This window comes from Temnothorax longispinosus, chromosome 1, assembly GCF_030848805.1.
Source record: "Temnothorax longispinosus isolate EJ_2023e chromosome 1, Tlon_JGU_v1, whole genome shotgun sequence".
NCBI lineage: Eukaryota > Metazoa > Arthropoda > Insecta > Hymenoptera > Formicidae > Temnothorax > Temnothorax longispinosus.
The window spans coordinates 25,150,141-25,174,002 of record NC_092358.1 but is presented as its reverse complement, the minus strand read 5'-3'; the positions used below and the strand labels follow the sequence as shown (position 1 = coordinate 25,174,002).

Sequence of the window (23,862 nt, the reverse complement as noted above, 5' to 3'; positions counted from 1 at the left end):
GAACTAGTTTGCTCACGCTACGGCGACACGATCGCCGGCCAAACACTCCCGCCCACGTTGTCTGGGGAAGCGCTTTTTTACATTTTTGCATATCCATGAGCGTCCCGGCTCGCGCGCGGGGCGAGCTAAGTCCGCAATATCGATAACCCATAATCGTCCTCGCTCGTCGCCGCCGCTACCGCCTATATACGCCTACGGCCGTCGTCGTTGTGGAACGTGCCGACACTAGGCTCGGACATAAGTCTCGCGGCAAATCCAATATCCAAACAGGCATGCACGTGCAACGGGCAATCAGATGCAGCCGCGAGAGTGCATCCGGACATTCGGACGCGTCTCATCGATTTGGCCGGTTGCACGATCGTCCTCAAAGATCTCCCTCTTTCCTCGTCTCTGTCTCTCGCGTGCACGACGACGAAAGCGTGGAGGACGACAGTGGGTCCGACGACGACGACGACGACGACGGCGGCGACCTGCTGGAGAGTGGCGTTCGCGGGGGGCAATGCCGCTTTGAAAATCGATAAGCGCCTCCGCGTAGAGTCGACCAGTCAGGGGCTTTTCGGTGTATCCGCGCGCCGGAGATCATGGCGGGGGCGCCCGGTGACCTCGAAACGCCAACGCCAGAGGATCCCCGAGCGTAATTTCGCCCCGATGTGTCTATCGATATACTCACCGGCGGTGCCGGAAGTCGCCCGCCGTAAAGTTCCGCGCGGAACCGATGTCGATGACAGGATTAACGCTAGGCGATATGCCGCCTACATTCCTGCCGGGGAGGAGCCGAAAAGAGTTGGGTAGAAAACGCGGGGAAATTCACGGAAATAGAAGCGCTTCGGCGAAGTTCCCGTTTCAGTGATATTCTTGGACCATGGAATTAAATAACTGTTTTATTCCGGGCATACCGGCAAAATTTAGAAAACGAAAGTCACCTTTTGTAAAATGCACAAAAAATTTATTCAGGATGTATATATATATATAGGTATATAAATTTATTCGTTTGTGCTGACCCATTAATTACATCATGTGGATCAGTATCAAATTTTTGTATCAGTAATATTATTAGTAACAAAATACGTGCCTACATGCAATTGTAACATTTATCATAGATATATCTGTAATATTTTTCATAGAGAATCTACCATTTAATATATATCCTGTATAGTTATAATCTGTGTCGCGTAGCATATAGGTACGTACAAAAACACATTAATAATCCACGCCCGCTATTAATAAATCCACGCCGATCAATTTAATTTCCGCAGTGCGATAATTATAATTCAAATATCCGTTCAAAGTTGTATATCTGCGTTTGTGGTGGTTCAAGAAATATCCAGGCGGGACGGGATCAGTTTGCCGATATCCCCGATGGATTCTATAAATTCCTGGCATACTTCTCCGGAAAGCGGGAGCAACCCTGGGATCGACCGACCGAACGCCCGATATAATAGCGCGCTCTGGTTACGCGCGGTAAGTCCCGAGAAGAAAAGAAACGCGAATCCGATGGTGAGAGAGGGACGAAGGGTAGAGGCGAGGGGAGAGAGGAAGAGGAGAGGGATATGCTCCAAGATTTTCCAACCCTCGATCCCTCTCCCTTTTGTGCAATCGAGCGCCGCCGCTTGCATACAAAGGGAAGGGAAATTGAGGAGAGAGCGGCTTCGAGGTCGCGCTCTACGACATTGCGCCCTTATCCGGCTTACGATTCCGGACGCTTCTCGCAAGAACGGGCTCGTTCCTCCTGCTGAAGGAGCGCAGCCCACCCCCTTTAAGGCAAATAGGTCAATTCGCCGTAATTCGAGCCGGCTCGCGCGGGATTCCTTCATGACTGAAGGAGAAAGAGAGAGAGAGAGAAACGGAGAAGCGTCTTCGAGGTGTCCCTTTCCCTTCGTGTTTCCTGCCTTGCTCATTCCTCTCTTGTCCCGACTCACGCCAGCAACGACGTTCGAATGCGCAAACGTCCTGACGAGGACGAGGACGAGGACGAGGACGACGAAGACGGCGACGATGATGGCTGCGAGCGAGCGTGCGAGCGTGCGAGCGAACGGAGGCGCACGAGGGAGTTTCGTCCCCCGTGTCCGGACGCGTCGATGCGGCGGCCGAACAAGCGCGAACGTAGCGAGCGAGCTGAGCGGGACGCGCAGGAGGAACGAATACGAAATAGATCGCGCGCGCGAGAGAGGATGAAGAAGGAAGGACAGGGGGGGAGAAAGAGAGAAGGTGAGACAGACAGAGAGAGGACGGAGAGTACGCGCACGCGGAAGGCAGAGAGGAAGGACACACCTGGCGCGTGCGCCACGGATACCCGTTGGGGGTGAAAGAGAGACCGCCGAGGATCGCCAGCGTGCGCGCGAAAGAGAAAAGGATTGCGCGAGAGAAGGGGGTGGGGGGGGTGAGGACGCGCGCTCGAGGAGGGACGTATACAGTCGCCTCGTAGGGCAGTCGTTCCTCCTTCGTCGTTCCTTCGCCGCTGTGCGCTTTTATAACGAAATTATTCCGTGATCGGGGGAAAAAAGAAATCAGAACAGGTGGAAGTAGAGGAATAACGGAGGAAGCGGTGAGAATAACGAGGGAATAAAAGGACAAGGGAGTATCCGCGCGGGAAGTTCTCGGACGCCGGGCGCCGCGAACCTGCCGCGACGCGCACGGCGGCATCGTCCTCCGGCGGCATCGTCCTCGTAGGGGACACCGGCCTGCTGCGTGGCGCGCGTCGTCGTGGCCGCGGTCGACGGCAAAATCGGTGGAAGAAGTGGTGCGCCGGCGGAGAAGGAGGAGGCGGAGGAAAGGAAGACGTCGTCCTTTTCGTCGTCCACGGTCAGTATCCCCTAGCGGCCTTAAGGGGGAAACAAGAGGCGTACCGTAACACAGGGGGGCTCGCTCTTTTTCTCTCTCTCTCTTTTTTTTCCTCTTTCTTTCTCCAGGGGATACCTAGAGTTTCTTTCGCCGGCTTCGCGCGCGCGAGATCGACTCGTCGACGACCGAGACGGGAAGCGTCAGGACGGCCACGGGGAAACATCGCTCCCGCGATCGCCGCTTATTGATTTCCGCAGGGGAGACGCCGCGCGCGTTCCCCATTTCGCGTTCTCGTCACGCGAATTTTCGGCCGCACCGTTCGTTCGTCGCCGCGTCGCGGCGTTTCGCGTCGCGGACCCTGCGATCGATTCGCGCGCGCTCCTGCCCCCGTCGCACCTGCGTGTACCTACTCTCTTTCTCTATCTTCCTCTTCCTCTATCTCTCTCTTTCTCTTTCTCTCTTTCCCTCTACCTCTCAATCATCCTCGATCAGTAGCCGTAGCTCGCTTCCGTGTCAAATGTGTTGAAGACGGTTTTAGTTACCGTTGACAGGATAACGTCAGGATGTGTCTTGGTCGCGTGACTGCGCACGGCGTCGCGGAGGCGATATGAGAAGGCAAAACGATCCAGGTATGAGATAACGGGCAATTGAAGCATGAAGGTATAAGTAGAAGTCATCAAGTAGAAACGGGGGTACGAGGAAATGGAAAATAGGGAGAGACGTGGCGGGGGGGGGGGGACGCGGTGTGCGAGAATACAGCGTGTATATAAAGCAGAAGCCGATTAAGGTATGAAGGAATTGCGATTTACGAGAGGGAAGCAATCGAAGCGGAAAGCGATCGAGAGATGTGTGCGAGAGAGAAAGAGAGAGAGAGAGAGAGAGAGACGATCGATATCCCCGGTGAGAAAGGTAGGACCGTTGCTGCCACGCTCTTCTCTCTGTGCGAACGAGACACCCACGTCGTCGAGATTACCACCGCGTTGTCTGGGATTCGGAACGCGCGGATGGAATGTTTGTTGCTCAGGATGGAGAAGCTCGCCGGCGCGGTGGGTACCGTCGTTCGATTAATCGATTAGCGGTGATAACAATTTGAGTTTGGCCATTCGCTCGGCCTGGAAACGCCGAAGCAACAAGAGACGAATGCTTGCGCTCTGGTTAATACGGTAAATCGATCAAGATTCCTCTACGCGCGTCGTTTCCCCGTAGGTCCGCCGGACCTTCACGAAATATCGAGTTGATCCCCTTTCGAGTCACCGAATAAAGTCCAACGGGGCTGAATGCGTAACAAGTGTCGTTTAATTATTTCGAACGATAGAGCGATAATTGGATGTTCTTTATGCACGAGTAAAGTGAATAATTAAATCGACCAAATTAGATTAAATGATGTCATAGCATAATATTTTTCTGATTATGAACGTGATATCTTACAAAGAAATTATACATCTATAATTGATTTTCAAAATAAAAGGTTTACACACAAGATTAATTATTATACAATGTAATGATAAGTATAATTGTCATTGTTTTCAATAGTTACTGCCGAAAATGATATAAATAGGTTTTGTAAAATTGCATTATCGTCAAAATTTGAGTAATCAATTTTGTATTTTATTAATTATTAGTATCAGTCGTATAATATATACAATGTTTTAGAAAAAACTAAGTTGTAACCAAAAAATCTACTTTACCAAATATTACTGACGTTTCTCTCAATTCTGAATTATTTATCTGATAGAAATAAATATGATGATGATAAATTTAAAAAAATGTCATAGCATCAAATGACATGATGCTATGACATTTGAAAAATGCCATAACATCGTGTCATAATATCAAATTGCCAGTTTTAAAACATATCACTTTGAAAATTTAAACGATCGGCCGTTGAGATAAAAAAGAGCGTCAAATAATGGCGGTGATTAGAGAGAGCCGGTTTTATCGATGCAAGGATTGCTTTTAACTCAGACTAGTTTAATTCCCTTTCTCTATTTATATATGGATGATTATAATATACCATAATATAGATAGGATATTATACAATATTTTTAACCGAGCAAAAAAGGATCAGTTTATTGTTAATTCTAATTTTAACTAATCCAATTGGCGTAAACGAACGGCTGCTATTTTCTCGTTGCACTCGTGTCTCCTCCCGACGAGAACCATGAGAATTCAACAGTGAACACGAACTTCTGGCGTTTTGGGAGAAAGTCCGTTTGTATCGGTCGATAGGCGACTAAAGCAGGATGAAGTGGCTACGTGCGAAGCACGATCGATGGGCGCGAAGGCTTGAGATATTTCAACGGCGAGTTTCGATGCGCGATAAAAGTATCTATCTCGAAGACACATCGGCGAAGTCAAGGCGAGAGAGAGAGAGAGAGAGAGAGAGAGAGAGAGAGAGAGAGAGAGATGGAGGGAGGGATAGAAGGAGATAGGGAAGAAGAGAGAAAAAGAGAGAAAGTAGCGCGGCTGACGCGGCGACGACGAAGAGTGGCCACCCTTTGAAATTCACGAGCGCACGGAGAGCACGTACTCTCTCTTTCTCTCTCTTTCCCCGTCTATCTCTCTCTTTCTCTCCGGCAGGACTCTTCTTTTTCTTCTCTTTTTTTTTCTTCTTCGCGTGAACGGACGTGTGGAGATCCGATCGATCGATCGAAGCGAGCCGCGCACTCGAGTTTTCCCTGACCTAAGAATACACCGGCTCGAGTGCCGTGGAGGAACCCGGGGTGGAGTGGACTCCAGAATGGACCAGAGTGGGGGATCGAACGAGAAGAGAACCCCGCCCCCGTTTAAACGACGCCGGACAACGATGACTGCGGATTTTGTCTCTTCTTTCTTGCTCGCATTTGCTCGGACTTGCGCCACACTCGGTACTTTCTTCGTCGCTCGCGTTCCACGAGAGTATCGCGATTAGCATTGCAAGAAAGAGAGAGAGAGAGCTTTTCCCTTGCTGAAGACAACGGATGACCGATCTGGTTTCGAACTCGTTGTAACGGCACGCCGATACGCGAGAATTCGCACGAACGACGATCGCCCGGCGAGTGTTATCGTGCCGCGCGATAACCCTCTCGTGCGGAACGAGCGTCGGAGATGCAAATTCGATGTCGATGTTCGTCGGCGACGGAGTTGTCGCGTTGCGTGACGCCGAGCGATTACTTAGATTAGAACCCGACGACGGCAGTTCGCGGATTTTCTTCTTCTTTTTTTTTCTTTTTTGGAGGGCGAGAGGGGGCGACGCAGTTGACGGATCAATTACGTTATCGCGGATCGTCAAGTTTCTCTCCCTCGAAAGTTACCGGGCTCGTCGGGGTCTCTCGTGGGTGGGTTCGCAGGCTGTTGAAGTTACCCGAGAGGGCGAAAGTCGCGACCTCCGCGGGCCTCGGAGAGGAGAGGCACGTGAGAGGGTGCGCGACACGCGAGCACTTTCGTGCCTAGTCAGTGAATCAACTGGTTCTCCTTTTCTCCGTGTCGCAGAAACGAGCCGAATGATGTTCAATTGACGAAGACCGCGCAGCGCTAGGAATGGCCCCCTTCAGTTCCGTCTTCCTGGGTGTCTGGGGAGTGTTTGTTGTCATTTTGATAAAAGGTTCGTATGTCGAGCGCTGCTATGCGCTCTCTAATATTTTTCAACGCGCGATCTTACCCAAAAATATAGAAAAATCTTGAAAGTTTCGCAATCCTCTATATCGACTTCGCACAATATTATTTTTAACGCCTGCCGTAAAAATATCTTCTCTTTTTATCTGAAAACAGTATATTAAAATAAAACAAATGTGTATATAAAATCCGACGTATAAAATGTTATTTAATTTAGCTGATATTGTATTTTAATTCTGTTACATTCATATGCACCTAATTAAATTTTACGCCATTATTATTAAATGTTCGCAGTAAGAAATTCGAGCGATTAAAAACTTATCGTTTCATGGAATTGGATCATATTTCGATGAATGAGTAATGTCCGTGCTATTAGAAGCGATTATGAAGTCCGACATATTTACTTAATGCGATTCGATTTGCACAAAGAGTCCTTTGTCCCTTCCCTCGGCACGATACAATGCATTTGTGCAGCTCTCATAAAGTTATGCTGAATTATCGGATTTCTCATGGAGATTATATCGCTCGTTAATAACAAAACATTTGCAGAATCGACACCCGTTAGCTGGGAGGAATGGTGGACGTACGACGGTATCTCCGGTAAGCCATCCGAATCCGGTTGTTCTTATAAATTTCTCTCTCGACGTTGTTTTTTTTTTGTCGACAATATTCCCTCTGTTATTTTTATATATATCTCCTTAAAAAATCCCTCAATCGCAAAGGTCCTGCCTTCTGGGGTCTCATCAACCCGGAATGGTGGCTCTGTAACAAAGGTCGAAGACAATCACCGGTCAATCTCGAGCCTACCCAACTGCTTTTCGACCCGAATTTACAACCGCTTCATCTCGACAAGCACAGAATCAACGGCGTACTGGCGAACACCGGCCACAGCGTCGTGTTCGCCGTGGAGAACGACACCCGCCATCCCGTCAACATTTCCGGCGGTCCGCTCAGTTATCGTTATCAGTTTCACGAGATTCATTTGCACTTCGGCGCGGACGATCGCATCGGCAGCGAGCACACCGTCGACGGACACGCATTTCCCGCCGAGGTACGGAAACGAATGGAGACAACAAACTCCTAAACAAAATATTAAAAAAAAAAAAGTACCGACATTCCTCGCGATCTTTTCAGTTTCCAACTTCAAAGCCTTTGTTTGTAGAAAATCAGGAATTTAATCCAAATTACATTCTCATTGATGCGTTAAGTAAAAGGATAGTACTGTTTTGTTGAAAAGACAAGAAAGTTCTTTAATCTTAAGTCTCTAAATACGTTTCAAAGCCCCTTTTGTTCTCGCAGCTTCAGATATTCGGCTTCAACTCGCAGCTCTACAACAACTTTTCGGACGCCCTGCACAAGGCGCAGGGAATCGTGGCGGTATCGCTCCTTTTGCAGGTACATGCCCAATCTCTCCCGTAGATGCCCTTATCACACGTCGAATAAAGATCGGAATGAGCGACACGTCATAGGCCGTCTCGATTTTTTTTTCAGTTGGGCGACCTCTCGAACCCGGAGCTGAGAACGTTCACGCAGCAGCTGGATAAAATCAAATACGGAGGTGAGAGATTCGATAACGTAACGAATTCTGGGGTAACAGTGCGACGCGGGGGAGTAGCGATCAATTTAGCGAAAACGATAATCTAGTTTTAGCTGGCGAATTTTAGCCGTGCGAGTTTAAAAATTCTCAGGGAGTTCCCATATCAGTCAAGATTAGCATATCGAATGAATTAACGCGGGATATTATATTTCCTTTCATAACGACGGACGAATATATTTTTAAAATATCATTTTTCGCACCGATACCGAACAGCGATGTATTTAATTCAAATAACATTTTAACGAGGAATTATTCTCCGCAAATTAATAATTAAAAAAGACTGAACACACACACGCACACATATGTAATGCGTGTGTGTCCTTGCTTCTTCTTTCATCTTAAAAAATGTATGTCTTGATATAAAAATACAATTTGAATGAAAAAGTTGCAAGATTGATGTACCTTCGAAAGTTTGATGGCGGCATGCGTTATAACTTTCTAAAAACTTTGCGCGAGGTATTGTCGCCAACTTTTTCGAGAGAAGATAAATCGATAATTACCGTCATTCTTTAAGGGAGCGCGAGTGTTCCTTGACGTATGCAAATACGATCGAGCAGTATGCGCGATAACTTTAGCGATATACGTAACAATATACGTATCAGCTGTGTGTACCGGGGGCGTCGGGCGGCAATCGGGCAGTATAACACGCGTATACAACATCGCACGTGTATGCATACGTGTATACGTGAACGGAGTTGACGTTATCGATCGTATGAATTGCACAGGGCAGGCCATGGAAATTAAACGTTTCGGGGTGCGCGAACTTCTGCCGGACACGAAGCATTACATGACGTACGACGGCTCCACCACGATGCCGGCGTGTCACGAGACCACCACATGGATCATCCTCAACAAGCCTATATACATCACCAAGCAGCAGGCAAGTATCGCCCGTTGCCGGCTTTTATATAAAATGCAGGCACACGCCTTCCCCTTCCCCCCCCCCCCGCACTCGAGCGCGTTCGCGCGCGCGACGTGAAGTAAGGCGGCCCCCCTCTCCTCACTCAATTATGCAATTCCGATCATTAAGAGGGACAGAGTCTTTGAGACATCGGAGGAACGCCGCGTGCTTCGCGAGTAGCTGAAGTAAGTTGCGAAATAAGGGTGGAAATGAGGCACTTACTAAGCTCGTATCTTGGAGCAATGCTATCATAAATCACACTCGACGGGTTTTACGGGAATCTCTAAGAAAAAAGCTGTATTTTATATTTACTCGTTTGTTCTGTCAAGCGTAAAATTGAAGGAGAGACATTTTGACTTTAAGAATAATGAATGAATCATTTATGTCATAACAATAATGGAAATGTATAAAATCTAATTACTTGCGATAATCTTGTTTTAATAATGCATAAAATATGCATATTGGCGAATACATAATTAATTCATCGAGTTGCTACTTGTTTTTCCTCAAGTTAATAAAGTAGGTGACTTTATTAATAGAATTGAGTTTTATAAGAGATCTTATATAAAAATAACTTCGCGTGATAAACGGCAAATGTTTGTTTATGATGTATAACTTGAGCAACTTTCCAGTCATATAATAATATTTGTGTTGATCGATCATGTATTTAAATTAGCTGTCCCATCAGACTTGCAAATATTGCTATTATTGATATCGATCGCATTCGGCGAGGCAATAAAATCACTTGCACCTCATACCATGTTATTCACTAACGAATATTGATTCGGATTAAGGATATTTTTATTTTTATCTTTTAAGCATAATATTTATATGATGGCCAAGCTTACTCGTGATCATAAATACAAAAAAAAAAAACAAATGCATAGTTAAATACAATTTTTTTTATATAAATAAAATTATACTATATTTATTTCAAAATATTATTTTAAATTATGTAACAGTATTTTTTTTCTTTGCTTATTTTATATCACAAATCCACTGTAAAAAACAAATAACGAAAATATTAAACTCTATGTTATTTATATTACGTTTTATTTTATAATTCTTGCGTTTTCATAATTATTACAGCTGCACGCTCTGAGACAATTAATGCAAGGGGACGAAAAGCAGCCAAATGCACCACTTGCAAATAACTTTAGACCACCACAACCCCTTCATCATCGTCCTGTTCGGACAAACATTGATTTCAATGTTCAGGTGCGTCATAATAGCACATCACGTGTTTTCTCTATTAGAAGAATAATCGCGCTAATTTTTATACCATGTGTTTAGGGTCCGAAGAATTGTCCGACGATGAACAGGGACATATATTACAAAGGTATTAAACAAAATTAATCGCAGACTCTTAGACAGACATAAAAAATAGATTTAATATATATATACATTCCAATCGTCGCAAAATTTTCAAAAATTGCCCACAATTATTTTTTATCTTGAATTATGAAAATTTTTACTAGTTTATCAATATAATCTTTTTGCTTAGAAACTGGCACAACTTATAAAAAAGCATATTTTTTCTCTAATTGTATTAAAATCTTATTATCTGCTTTTTCAGCCAATAGCTGGAAATAATACCCAGCACTGCCGTGAAATCGACATTCGCAGTAACTACGCTTCTCCCCGGAACGAGCTGGAACTTCGCTGTAAGGAAAAAAATTGACATATCAATTACAGGCGGGTGACGCCGGGTCACAAAAAAAATTTACAGCAGATAGAACGCGCGAAGAAGACGACCGAAGACGCCACAGTTGAGGTCAAGATAAAAAAAAAATGCTTCGTTGTACTTATTAGACGTGAATTGCCAAGTATGTTTCCAGTTAAATCAGAAGAAGAAAAACCAAATATACCTATAGATCACAAGTTAGACGAGATAAGCTAATCGTAAGATCTATTATTATATATATATCGGTAAACTATCGAAAAAAAGCTATGACTATCGTGGCCTGCGCGAGGGGTTAAGAGATGCAATTATATGTATAAAAATTCACGCGCAACGGAGAGCGCTATCGCGAGCAAAAGTTTATACTATATTCTTGTAATAAAAGCTTGAAAAAAATGCAGAAAACGAGACGTTTCCCGGCGCCTTTGCTTGATTCTTTCTTCACCAACCAATTAGCCGTTCTTATTCTGTGAAAGAATCGATTCTTTTCATCCTCATCGCGCGCCGCTCGCTAAATCTGTTGTCTAAAAACAATGGCTATTCATCGATATCCTGGAAATGTTTTGTAATAGAAGCTCGGAAGCGCGGAACAAGTCACACTTTGACTAGCGCGATTGAGTTCCTCTATCATCTCTAACTAGTCCATTTCCTATTCTGCCATCATCGACTCTCCTTACTCCTCTCATGGATTTTGTTACCTAAACAATAGCTGTCTATTTATCTAGTTTTGATATTGTTGATAACTACGAAGCTATCCGCAAAGTAGTGATGCTACTGATAGGTCAGACCGAAGTCAAAGTTTGCAGGGACCTGAACTCGTGAGTGCGCCTAGTCGATAACGCAGAATCCGCGGGCAGAACCCGGTTAATCCTAGCTTGACGTTCAAAACGTAGCCTTAATGTCGCGGCGGTTCCGAAGGGAAAATCGATCTCTCCCTTGAACGAAGTAGCTGCGCCTGCACCAGTCAGACCATTATCAGTTTCCAGCGGATTCCGCGCTGTCGCGCCTCCATCGCCTCTGTCGTCCTTACTGCGACCGATTCCGCTGAGGTACGTGAAGTAATCTTGGCGGAATTTTTGCCCTCGCGTTAGACGTGAGATCAAGGCGCAAAGAAGGGTCTCAAAGAATGTTGAAGGGGCAAGTGGGAAGGGGCTTGAATGTAGGGGAGGGAGGATATTACTATCATTGAACCGCTACCCAAAATTCGACGGTGCTGCCCGCAAACAGTTATGCGACTAGGAAACCGGAAAGGGTGAACGGCACACAACGGGGGTGCACTGAGAGGGCAAGAGAGAGAAAGAGAGAGAGAGAGAGAGAGAGGGGGGGGGACGCAAAGTGGGAAGGTTCGTGGAGGGGAAAAGGGTGAACGCAGGGGTGGAGGGTGGAAAACGGAGGGCGCAGAGGAGAGGGCGCCGCGTGCGCGAGAGAGGGACGGGTACGCGGATACAGATCCGTCGTGTCGGTGGCCGCTGCGGCAAATCTGCGGCTCTCCGCGGCCGATCGTCGAAAGACGGGGAAAGCGAGTGATCGAATCGGGATCAGGGCACCCGGCCTGGATTTGGGTGCCGGCCGCGCTTCTCGCGATCGTCCGATCGGTGTCGCCCGGAGTGTTTCTCTCGAGCAGATCCAAGACTCCGTTCCCTCCCGGATGCCGAGGGATGATGAGGTGCTCCGATGATGGAGCGATCTCCGCGCGATCTCTGTCACGTCCCTCGCGCAGTCCCTCGGCAGAGATCGAATTTGATCAGAGCGACTTGTGCGGACGCCCGTTGTCGCCGTGGTTCCGCCGGCACGGAGATTAATTGATCGGAGCGAAGAGAGGAAAGCGCGTTGGAGGACATCGATGTCAGTCGACGACCTCGTGGCGCAGGTGGGGGATGCCCTCCCGTAAGAGCGAATACGGAGAAGTTCACGGCGGAGGATACGCGCGTGGTGAGGAGAAACGTCGTCGAGTGCGTGCAGCGACGTCGGAACGCATCGCCATTTGTTTCGGAGGAGGAAAGAAGCGATAGAGCGTTCGGTCCTCCGTCTTCCGACGCCGAGGACAGTCGTGTCCGCGAAGATCGCTCGTCGTTCCCAATTGATCTCTCGGCGCGCGATCGCGGCGTTCGTCGTCAATCGGCGAAGTTTACGAGAAATCGCTGGACCGAGAAGCGGAAAGCTGCGGGAAGAACGGCTGCGCGACATGGGGTCGATGGAATTTCGAGGGTGTGAGAACACAGTGTACGCTCGTCTTTAAGGTCGGTGGGAGGCTGTAAGCGGTCCCGTGATTGGTTAAACGCGTCCGCGGGAATCTTTTTCGCCCTGTTACATGCGCTAATTCGCGTTTCACGAGGCGAGTTTACGTGCCTGAGGTAAACTGATGAGGGCCTGCGGTTGATGGCCGACCGACATCGCGTTCGTCAGGTCAGCCGAAGATCGGGCCGACACCGTGGGAGAAAGGGGGACAGGCGGAGGAGGGGGGCCAAGGAGGGGATCAGTCCACCCCCCCTCCCAGTTGATCGGCCCGAAGCTCGGCAATCGCAATCGACGTCGCTTAATTCGCGCCGTGACGATCTTTACGAGCTAGATGGACTCTGGTAAACTGGAAACTATACCGCCACTGCCCGCCGCCAATTCGACGGGAAACTTTCGCCCAACTCAATTACGCCGCAGCCGTGTCATATTCCGCGCCTGCGAAAGCTAGCGGAAAGGTGACACCGACTTACTCTTTCGCCGCAACTAGACTGCAGGCTCGTGTTCCATGAAAGGGCCAATCGTGATACTACGGACGCTTCTTCGCGATTAATTTATGATAAGTGTAGTAAGCCGCCTGGTGTGGATTACGACGCGCGCCGACGGAGAGGTGGACGAGGAGAGGAGAGGGAGAGAGGGTTGTTAGTAGCCCCGTTAGCGGATTCAGCAATTAATATGGCGAGACAGGCATATTCCCGTCGTTGATTAATATGCTGACCGCATAGAGAGGAGCACCGAGACAGGATTTAAAATTCATATCGCTCGCATAATCGATAGCTTGTCACGCGCGCTCTCTTTCTGATTTCCACTCCACTTATGTGAGCGGCATATTAAATAAACATCAGCGTCGTGTGATCGTCGCGGGAGACTCGTCCCGGTGTACCTTTCCACGCGAGTAAGTGTTCCACCGATTCCGGCGATAACGTTAAAAATAGGATTTATATAAGACTCGTATAATCTTCTTCCAGATTAAGTCGCGGCGGCAGTTATAAAGGAGAGTGGCTGGCTGGCTGGCTGGCTTAAGAACCGCGCGCGCGCTTATGGCGCTCACTTAATCAGGATGAGATCTGAGGATTCGCTGACAATGCTGCTGGTGCGACGGAACCCGGCGAACTGGTCTGCGAAATGAATACTCCTGAGGGAAACAATGGAAGCGTCCACGCGAGCATGACGGCCTTATTCGGTGTCGCGGACGGCACGCTTAGACGGCCAGAAACGAGACCTTCCAGTAAGACTGAGAAACTTTATACCCGTAATTCTGTTTTCTCCCTTTTGTTCCACTTGCGCGACATTGCCCGACGTTTCCATACATTCCGGAATCATTCGTTTTAAACAGCTATACGAACTTTCGTGCAAAAATATTAAGTTCTTGCATATAAAATTTGTCTTGCATATAAAATTACAGATTTGCTAGGAATCGAGGGTCGTGATGAACGATCGTTTCGTATTAGCTCTTTCCCGGCTCGAAACGATTCTTCTCTAATCTGTCGCGAGCTATCTGTTATTCCAGCAATGTAATATTTCTCCTTTTATGCGCGACATCTTTTGTACGCCGACGTTCTATTCTTCCGCCTATATTAAATTCCTATTTTCCGGTAGTGATAGCAATTCGCACTCGCCTTCTTCTTTCGTTCAAACTTGTCTAACGGTGATCAACGACGATAAATTCGAGCGCGAATCTTTGATGAGATGTCGCGACAATCACAAAGTATCGGATACACAAACAATCGATCACGAAGCAGTACGCTGATACGATGCCTTTGTTTCGCAGGTCGTCAGTGAAACGAAGAAGTGTCGTCGTCATCGTCATCGTCGTCGTCGTCGTCGTCGCTCTGTTGCGGTGGAGCCAGCTGCCTGTTCTCGCCTCGAGGCGAGAAGAGGATCGGACGGGATCAGCAGATATCGGGTAGACACCGATAAAAGGACGGTGTTATGTTAGTGACAAGGCCTCACCCTCTAGGAGGGCGCATATTACTCGCCCTCTTCCTTTTAACGGGGTGTTTCGCCTTGCTGTCACGGGCGGCCGCCTTCCCGGACTGGACCGACTGTCCCGCGGTGTGCCGATGCAAGTGGACCTCCGGGAAGAAGTCCGCTCTGTGCCCGGACGCCGGCCTGACGTCGCTGCCGGCATCCCTCGACCCGGACATGCAAGTGCTCGACCTATCCGGCAACAGAATACCCGCTCTGCAAGCGGAGATATTCAAGCTAGCCGGCCTGGTGAATCTGCAGCGGGTGTTTCTGCGTAACGCCGGCATCCACAGTATCCACGCGGACTCTTTCAAAGACATGAGGATACTCATCGAGATCGATCTGTCGGACAATCACGTGACGGTCCTGGAGCCGAATACATTCCTCGGGAACGAGCGCCTGCGCGTTCTGATACTTAGCGGGAATCCGCTCGGTACTTTGCGTAATCTACAGTTTCCTATGCTGCAACATCTGCGGAATCTGGAGCTGCAGCGGTGCTCTTTAACCGAGGTACACGGACAGGCTTTTGCCCAGCTAGCCGGTTTGGAATTCTTAAAGTTGGACACTAACAAACTAGAGTATTTGGAAGCTCCGGTGATATCCGGCTTGTCTCGGTTGAAAACCTTAACACTGGATGGCAATCAGTGGAGATGCGATTGCAGACTGCGAGATTTCCGCACCTGGCTTATCCCCGACACACCCAGCAAGCTCTACTCCGCGCCGCAAATCTGTTCAAATCCACCAAGACTGCAAGGCCGCAGGTGGGAGGACGTGAAAGCTACGGAATTCGCCTGCGAGCCAAAAGTATTCGTTCTGGCGAGCAGCATACAGGAGGAGACCAATGGTAATCTCAGTCTGGCGTGTCGAACGAGCGGCGATCCCGAGCCAGAAGTTTGGTGGCAACTAAACGGCGGACCGGTCAATGCTACGAAATCGACTGATCAACCTTACATGGGGACTCTCGTTGTTTACACAACGTCCGAGGCCGCGATACCTTCCAACGACAAGTCTGCGTCCAGAACAGTCGCGGACCGATGGAGCAATCTGACCGTTTACAATGCCAGCGACAGCGACGCCGGCGAATACGCCTGTTTTGCGAAGAATATCGCCGGTCTCGCGCGAGACACGGTCAACGTGGCGATACCTCGCGTCTACACGGCCCCGACTCTCTCCCAGAGCGACAACTGGCTGCTCTGGGTGAGTCTGGCCGGAGGCGGCGCGGCCGCCGCGTGTGCTTCCATCTCGGCCATACTGCTGGTTCTTTGTTTGTGCGGCGGAAGTCGACGGCAGAGCAAACGCGAGAAAGTGAAGCTGCAGAGCAGCGGCAGTTTCGGCGACCAGGAGAAGAAGCTGCTGGATCTGTCCGTGACCACCACGACGCCCGGCAACAGCAACGACCGCGGCAGCAATCACGACAGCCTCGGCGAGGCGTGCAGCACCGGTGACCTCGAGCTGGCGGAGCGCGGCTCCATTTGCGACCCGATGGCCGCGGCCGCGGTCACCGTCGAACGATTGCGACCCGCGGACAGCTCGGTGAACGCCATTCGCGCGGTCCCGTGCGCGGCCGCCGCCGGTGTATTTCCGCCCCCACCGCCGGAATTTACCACCGGTGTCCTGCCAGCCGGGATCTTCGGCAACATCTTCATCTCCGTGTCGCTGCCGCAGGATGCGTCATCGGAGCGCTGCTACCCGGACCTCCTCGATATCCCCGTCCACGCGGTCAGCGGCACCACGGCCACCGTGTCGGCCAGCAGCAAGACCGCGGCCTTGTCGTCAGCGGCGATCAACGTTTCTAGCTTCGCCACGCTGCCGCGCCGAGCCTTACGCTCCGCCGAGGTCGCCGTCGGCTCGCCTTACGACAATATGGGGCCGCGCATCACGGCAAACGGCAGTTCCGCGTTCTCGCTGACGGACATGACGGATCTGGACCTGCGGCTGTCGCCGCCGCCACCGCCGCGGATCATTCAACCGCCGCACGAGTTCGTTTCCCTCTAAAGCAGCAACCTTTCTCCCACGCCGATCCGTATTGTCGCGCAACACTGATTTCGTAATCGATAATATTCCGCTAATGGCGTTATCCCAACATACTGCGAAGCAGTATGATGCGGAGCAATATAATATCCATTATCGGCCGGGTATTATTGGATAACAACAATTAGCGCGCGGTAATATTAACCGCGTCAGGAATATCGCTCACCGATCGACTCCTCGAGAATGCACGCGAATCGCTTCGAACGGGTGATCCGTATACGCTCCTCGGTGGAGTTTCAAAAATGTGTCCAATCATTCACGTGTCGCAAATTTAACAGTGACATCAAATTAGAATCACATTGCAGATTGAGGACTTTTGATCCCGGCGTTATGCATTCGCTGGATCATTAAAATGGACATTAAAGATTTTGCAGCGTCAAATATTGATCGCAACTCTAGACTGCCATTTATATCAAATCAAAATTTCGAAATATCATTTATTTATAAAGATAAGTTACATAATATTTTAGCAATTAAAAGTTTTATCGTTAAATGTCAATATTAATTGTGTCGCTTTTTATGCATCTAATCTCTATTTGTTATATAAATTATATAAAAGACGATATCAAACTCAATCAAACATCTGAGTAATAATCAAATGCAGATATAACTTGAATATTTAAAAGACATCGTAAAAGTGTCTTTGATATTTTTTCATCACCTTCTGGATTTCCGTACTGCGTTTAGAAAAATATAATGAGTATAGCATATCTCTAAGTAACTTTTCTCGAGTATTTCATTATACATTGACACAAGAAATATGTAAACAATTTCCAGGAAATGGTCAACATATGTCGATGTACAATGGGTGTTTTCCATTCACATAATTTATAGTCTACTTGTCTCGACTTAAATTAGCATAAATACGATAAATGGAAAAAGTTATCACGCGCGGAAATTAGAGTGCACTTGTATACACAATATGTATAATGTTTCGAGCAACTTTTAAAATGCAGAAAATTAATTAAATTTTATAATAACGATATAATAGCAAATTGCTTTATAATTCCAATTGTATTTTAAATTTATTTATATACACTCGATTTAATTATACTCGAAACATATATAATATTTATAAAATTCAAACAAAGGGCTTGCGAACTAGCTGGATGTTTGTACTACCATAATATATTTCGAACAATAAAAATAATAACAAACGTTTCGGCCATAACGTTATATTAAGCGAACACTCTATTAATTGTTTATAATATTTATTTTGTTTTTTGTAATTTAACAAATTTTTAGATTTTTTAAACAGATAAGTGAAGATTATTTGCTAATAACATGATTATTGACAAGTTGTCGGAATATAATCGTTTAGGTCTCTTTTTTCCCTTTCCTTCATCTTCACTATCAACAGAATTAGTGCGAGTCGATTCGTGACATGGACTAAATGGGAAGCAAAAATGACAGCTCGGACGAAGTCTTGTTAATTGATTTCTATTACTGAATGGAAAGCACTCATTTTTGGTTGGCCACTTCGCAGATCGCATGAGTAGGTAGTTATCAGCGGGTAGCCGGACACCCCCTTGGGAAAACGACGAGAGAATGTAGTCGTGATTAGACATCTCCCGCGGGTGCAGTCGACATGGTTCTTCCCATGCAGCGCGAATGCGGAGAAAGCGCCGAGAGAGAAAATCGATATCACACCGTGTCGCGGTCGGCGTGTCACCGAGATTAGTATACGGAGCGTTCGATCGAGGGGCTGATATCGGCCACGATTGTCCGACCTATCGAATATCTGTCTGTCTATGCTTGTCTGCCTGCCTTGCCCGCTTGTCCGGCCAGCAGCTGCCCGCGGCCGCTTGCGCCCCACAATGAATGCGTGTGAATGATTGACGGGATGCGTGATGAGGAAACCTCTTAGGATCTAAGTCTCTTCTAGTCTGCTAACAATAACCCCTTCCCCGCGAAGCGAGGCGAGACTGTTTGTATATATTTCACAACTACTTCTTCAAGACGAATGGACCTTCGATTAGCGCGAGCGAATCGGCCGCGTCTCCATTATCTTCCCCTTCCATTCATTCTCCAAAGTGTATCACTAGTTTGTTACATATTCTCTACGTGTGTACATATTTGTTATTACATCACACACACATACACACACATTCGTGTACACCGCGCGACCTGGACGTTGTAAAATCGCGCGCGCGCACATGCCGGCGCGTTATACACGGAAATATTCATTATAAACACTTTGTCAATTAATAAAATCATTGAATTTTACATACATCTAGTTACTGTTGTGTATTGTGTCTCATTACGTTCGTTGTGCACTCCGTGTGCGAAAATGATGTATGGGTAACCGTATTATGTTCATCGGCGTGTAAATCACATTTTTTCAAAGGAAAAATCAACGCAAGTATTGAAAATTGGAACAATATGGCATTGTTTTTCTGTACCCAATTTATACGCTAACAATAAAACGGAACTATGAGGATTGTTTTTTTCCTATAAGACTTTACCTGTAATATATATATATATATATAATTGGCCACGGTTTTTATTATGTATTAAAAGTATTGTACCAAATTTCAATTACCACTAGCAGTAGAATCTGTTTGTAAATTGTAAGTTATTATATGTAATCAAGTAATCATGAGAAATCAAAACACACCATTTTTAATTGAGTTTCTCAAAAAATATGTACAAAACAGATCACCAATTAGCTCAGCGTGATGTAAATCAAACTTTTATTTCCACTCTCCATTATTTTCATATAAAAACGAACATTAAATTGAGTATCTCGGGATAGAAATCTGGGTAGAATAGCATGCCGAGTTACATCAAGATCGGGCCGCTCTTCGCCAGGGCTTCAAGCAGCTCCGAGAATTGCTATTTCGTGACGATACAAGGCGAGAGGATTGCATGTAAGATTATAAACTGCAGTATTTAAGTGTAGATTATGTATTGTGTTGCATAACTTGCGTACAAAGTGCAAGGATAAGGTGGGTCGCCTATGCAAATAGGGGAAAAACAATCAGAAGCACCGCACGTTAACGTTCCTGACGTATTTGACAGTAAGTTCCTTCCATTGCCTCTCGAGTCAACGTCCGTCAAATCCGCGAGGCGCGAATCGTGATCAGAGAGATGGGGCAAGTTACAGGAAACCCGCAGCGTCGTGCTCATTCTCGCGACCCAGTCTCGGAGTGTACCCTCCTTGACCTTGACTATTTCGAGAACCTGAAAAGAGATCAATCACGTGACAGAGCGGAAAAATCGCACGTGGACCGTCTAAAATTTCTCGCACTTAAGGATTAATGAAGCAGTGACGCTCACACGAGACGCGTTTCTTTATGGAAAAAGCAATTCGCATAATGTCAAAGAACGAACATGACGTCGTGCATGACAGTCGATATCTATTCGACATAGCGACGTGTCCCGAGTATTCCGAGAGAATATATTTAATTTAGCGATAATAATGTGATCAATACCGTCTGTGTAACATTTAAAGATGTGTTCATTATTGCGAACGTACTGTTAGTCTTTTAAACAATGCATATATAGGGTTGAGAGACAAAAATTTCAATATTTCAATTTTAACAAAGTCAATTTAAGGAACAATTGATTATTTTCATAAATTTTAAATCGCAAATTGCGTTAATAAATCACGGTCTAACTTGAATCAATGGTTTAATTAACATTTTCATATAATGAAGGGTAAATGGAAATAGGATCCTTTTATTCATACCTCGTAAAATAGAGTAGTACGATCGAGGCTCGTCGATTTTTTGTGCGAAACGAAGATCCTTGTATCCGTGTACGTGATCGGGCATTAACCAGGAGGCGTCTTTCTGAATTTTATCAGCATGTTTAAATGCCATCGGTCTCTCCGCATAGTCTGCATAAAGGAGTTAACAAATGAATTCCCATTTGACAAAAATTATGTCTATATATATGTTTCGTTGCATGCGCTTTATTTAAAAGCGATAAACGAGATCCTGAGGCGGGATCATTCGCCGCGAGCGTCTCGTTCAAATCAACTCGTTAAAAACTGCGATCGCATGCGCGCATGCCACATAATGCTGCATTGTTTCGTACATATGTATACGTTCGCGCTCGTATTTTTCCATAAATTTTATTCAATCCGGTAAAAGCCGTTTTAATTAATAACGGCATCGCGCGGATATTGATCTGACGTGAAATGCGTTAAACGTTTATTCTACGGTAACATCGGTGCATCCGACGTTTGCATGCTAAAATATATTTTGCGGCAATATCGTCAAGCTTCCAATTTATACTTAAAAAAAGAATTCGTTGTTAATAATATTATTAAAGTTATTCCTATAAATTCTAGTAATTCTCGTTTATAAGATTATTTCTTCCCGATAATCTTCATATGAAATAATTCTTAAAGGTTCAATATACTTTGTAATATTTTGAAATTTTCTTATAAAGCTCCCCCCACCTTCGTAATCAAGATTTAAGAGAACTTCGGGCTCCATGTCGCGTGCAATGTAGAACTCGATGTCAGCGTCGGCCGGTAAATCGTGAAATCGATTCAAATTGCCCAAGCTCGATTCATCGGATCGTCCGACTCTGGGCTTATGTATTATTCCGAAAGTACGCTCCGTTTTAGGAAAGCTCGGTATTTCCGAATTTCGGCCAATTCTCGGATACGCCACCAATCCGGCAGATCGTCTATCGTTGATTTTCAATTTCTGGCCCTCTGAAATGTAAAGCGAGACTGACCGATTAGAACATATCAATCGTTTGAAATTATTTTGCTGTTTTTTCTTCGAAAAGTATATAACAATCTTTTCTTCTTCCTGTGCTAACAATCAATTATCCAAGTCACTTTCTCATTACGCAAATAATACAATAATGTGTAAAAGTATAAAAAAGGAGACACTACAATTATTATTTTACCGAATAAATTATTTTCACAATCAATTCATACAATAATTAAAGCGAAATATTTTGTGCGTGTGCTATTATACATATATGTGCTTCTCACTAAAAAGCATTTAAGAATAATATTTCATATAAAAGATAAAAAATATTATAAATGTGTGAAATATATTAAAAATTATTGGAAGTGTAAATGACAATATTAAAGAAAACAAATATTTATATTCTTTATTAAAAGTTCAAATAAAAATTTAATAATTTAAATATAAATATATATTTGAATAAAGATATAATTACTGAGAGTATTTATAATTTAAAAAAAATTAAATGTCACAATCAGCAACACGTTCAAGCGTCACAAGAAGTTAAAAGACGTCTGAAATACATTAAAAGAAAATGTAAAAGAGTAAGAACATCCTTTTGATTGTGACAGTAGTTAGAACGTTTGTGTGTATGTGTGTGTTTAATATTTATGTATAAAACAATAAGAAAAATTAGTCATAAAAACTTATATCATAAAAAAATGCAAAATTATGAAAGTATGCGACACTCATGCGAGTTTCTTGCCTCTGGTGGATTCGTAGTGCTGGCCGATCGAGCATCTGGCAACTGCAAAATAAATAGGACGTCGTCGACGTTTTTCCATCAAAAGTCGGACATCATAATCCCTAACAATTTAATCTACACTCGCACTCGTGGCGCTTAACGATTTCCTGCGGGAATTCAGTATAATACTTTTCTTTTTTCGACGCTACGGCTTTTTTGCACTTTAATTCCCCGTCCTATTTCATTTTTTACTTCGCGTTGGGAACTGCTGCGTCCAAGTTGCTGTTTGGCCTCAATGAGAATGAATTATCTAACATATTATTCGCAAGAGAATAAAAACTGTGACTTTTAATATTAGATCAGAAGTTTTCTGCTGTCGCTCATTTTTTTTTTTTTTTTCATTTACAATTTCTATGATATCAATCATTTTTAATGAAAATTTGACACTGAATCGACTGTTTCTACAATTTCTATATATATTTCTATATATTTAGCTATTTTGAATTAAGGTTCGAGTTAAAATCCGAGTTTAGTATCCGGACCAGGTGAATCGATTTTGTCGGTTAATTTAAGCTGATCTTAAATTATCAAGACGCTTTAACTTTTAATTATGTAACTTATAAAAGTAATTAGCTAATATTAAAAAGTTGTATTATATAAAGATTCAGTAACTTTAATCAAAAAATCAAGTTTGAAAATTTTGATATAAAAAACAATGTTTCTCCAGATTCTTCTATTAAAATGTGCGACTTAATGGGGCCAAACGTTAATGACTAAAGGTCAAAAGAGGAAATTTTTTTTTTTAATTAATTGCAAAATTCGCGATATTGACTTACGATTTAGCGACGTAGAAAATGCCAGAAGAATCACGAAGATAAAAAACCGGTTGTCCTGCATTTCTATGACTCCCGGTGATCGAAATTCTAAGTAGCGATGATGTGAAGCTTAGAATCGCACCGACACTGAATGCCTCCTGTTACCCGACGTCCGATTTTATACCTTGCGCCTCTCCACCCGATCACGGAGTTGCCACCCCACAGTTCAAACCCCTTGTCGCAGAGCGTCCGCGTGTGTCCTCTCACCCCTACTCCTTGCGAGACCAATGTATTTTTCGCAAGAGCGTCCCGTTGGCGCACATTATATATGTATAATTGTATAACATATATGCGTTTATGCACATATATCCGTGCATATGTACACACACACACACACATGTATGCATAAATACATATATATATATTTTATTATATATAATGTGCGCTATATCGAGATACTCTCTTTTTCATGATCTGCATAACACGCCATTAGATCTTTTCCAAGTAAAAAATCAATATTGTCTCAATCTCATCAATCTCATAATTTAGAAATCCAAAACGAGAATAACCAGAAATTATTTATTTAACCCTTCAGTGAGCGCGTGAAAATTTGAAACGTAAAAGGATGCGTAGGGTGTAAATTACAGCTCACATTTTTTATGCTTATAAATATTAAACCAATTAATATTTTTTGTTTTCTGTTTAATATTGTTCATTGTTGCACATATCTTAAAATATATATTAAAACAGGTTGAAACTTTAATTTTAATGTTTTTTCGATAATAATCGGTTCTGTATCGAAATAAATCTAGAACACTCGTTAGGAAAAAAAACCTGGGGTGTAAAATACACCCCACGCGCT

The 23,862-nt window shown here is 45.0% G+C and overlaps 3 protein-coding genes across 8 annotated transcripts in view; 2 read left to right on the top strand and 1 right to left on the bottom strand.

Moving 5' to 3' along the window:
* Carpb (Carbonic anhydrase-related protein B) overlaps positions 1-10,968 on the top strand; it is a 112,116-nt gene extending 101,148 nt beyond the window's left edge. Inside the window, exons 1-11 of one of the 5 annotated variants that reach the window (XM_071791456.1) lie at positions 2,393-2,802; positions 3,333-3,410; positions 6,253-6,364; positions 6,925-6,975; positions 7,098-7,426; positions 7,675-7,770; positions 7,867-7,933; positions 8,698-8,852; positions 9,963-10,091; positions 10,167-10,212; positions 10,450-10,968. In XM_071791456.1, coding sequence (XP_071647557.1) covers positions 6,301-6,364; positions 6,925-6,975; positions 7,098-7,426; positions 7,675-7,770; positions 7,867-7,933; positions 8,698-8,852; positions 9,963-10,091; positions 10,167-10,212; positions 10,450-10,466 — 954 coding nt within the window. In that variant the 5' untranslated portion in view covers positions 2,393-2,802; positions 3,333-3,410; positions 6,253-6,300 and the 3' untranslated portion in view covers positions 10,467-10,968. Of the gene's footprint in view, positions 1-2,392; positions 2,803-3,332; positions 3,411-3,521; positions 3,945-5,687; positions 6,099-6,252; positions 6,365-6,924; positions 6,976-7,097; positions 7,427-7,674; positions 7,771-7,866; positions 7,934-8,697; positions 8,853-9,962; positions 10,092-10,166; positions 10,213-10,449 lie in introns of those variants that run through there. The other 4 variants (XM_071791450.1, XM_071791463.1, XM_071791467.1 and 1 more) reach the window with 4 other exon arrangements.
* Positions 10,969-12,881: 1,913 nt separating this feature from the next.
* Positions 12,882-19,226, top strand: LOC139820740 (leucine-rich repeat and fibronectin type-III domain-containing protein 3). Its single transcript, XM_071791241.1, has 3 exons — positions 12,882-13,684; positions 13,758-14,017; positions 14,561-19,226. The coding sequence occupies exon 3, from the start codon at positions 14,722-14,724 to the stop codon at positions 16,750-16,752; it is 2,031 nt and encodes a 676-aa protein (XP_071647342.1). The 5' UTR covers positions 12,882-13,684; positions 13,758-14,017; positions 14,561-14,721; the 3' UTR covers positions 16,753-19,226.
* Positions 19,227-19,464: 238 nt separating this feature from the next.
* On the bottom strand, positions 19,465-23,254 carry LOC139820913 (CAPA peptides). 2 transcript variants are annotated; one of them, XM_071791510.1, is made up of 5 exons: positions 23,022-23,254; positions 22,207-22,248; positions 21,197-21,457; positions 20,480-20,629; positions 19,465-19,971 (listed from the first exon to the last, which is right to left on the bottom strand). In XM_071791510.1, exons 1-5 carry the CDS (start codon positions 23,080-23,082, stop codon positions 19,889-19,891), a joined length of 597 nt encoding a protein of 198 aa, XP_071647611.1. In that variant the 5' UTR covers positions 23,083-23,254; the 3' UTR covers positions 19,465-19,888. The 2 variants fall into 2 exon arrangements, with proteins under 2 accessions (XP_071647611.1, XP_071647619.1); XM_071791518.1 differs by lacking the exon at positions 22,207-22,248 and having other exon boundaries at positions 23,022-23,233.
* Between the last annotated feature and the right edge of the window lie 608 nt (positions 23,255-23,862).

Excerpts from the sequence above, each read along its gene's own strand:
- LOC139820740 (XM_071791241.1), top strand. The coding sequence starts at position 14,722 with ATGTTAGTGACAAGGCCTCACCCTCTAGGAGGGCGCATATTACTCGCC.
- LOC139820913 (XM_071791510.1), bottom strand. The coding sequence starts at position 23,082 with ATGCAGGACAACCGGTTTTTTATCTTCGTGATTCTTCTGGCATTTTCT. Across the intron at positions 20,630-21,196 it reads CTTAAATCTTGATTACGAAG|ACTATGCGGAGAGACCGATG; the intron begins GTGGGGGGAGCT and ends TCCTTTATGCAG. Across the intron at positions 19,972-20,479 it reads GTACTACTCTATTTTACGAG|GTTCTCGAAATAGTCAAGGT; the intron begins GTATGAATAAAA and ends ATCTCTTTTCAG.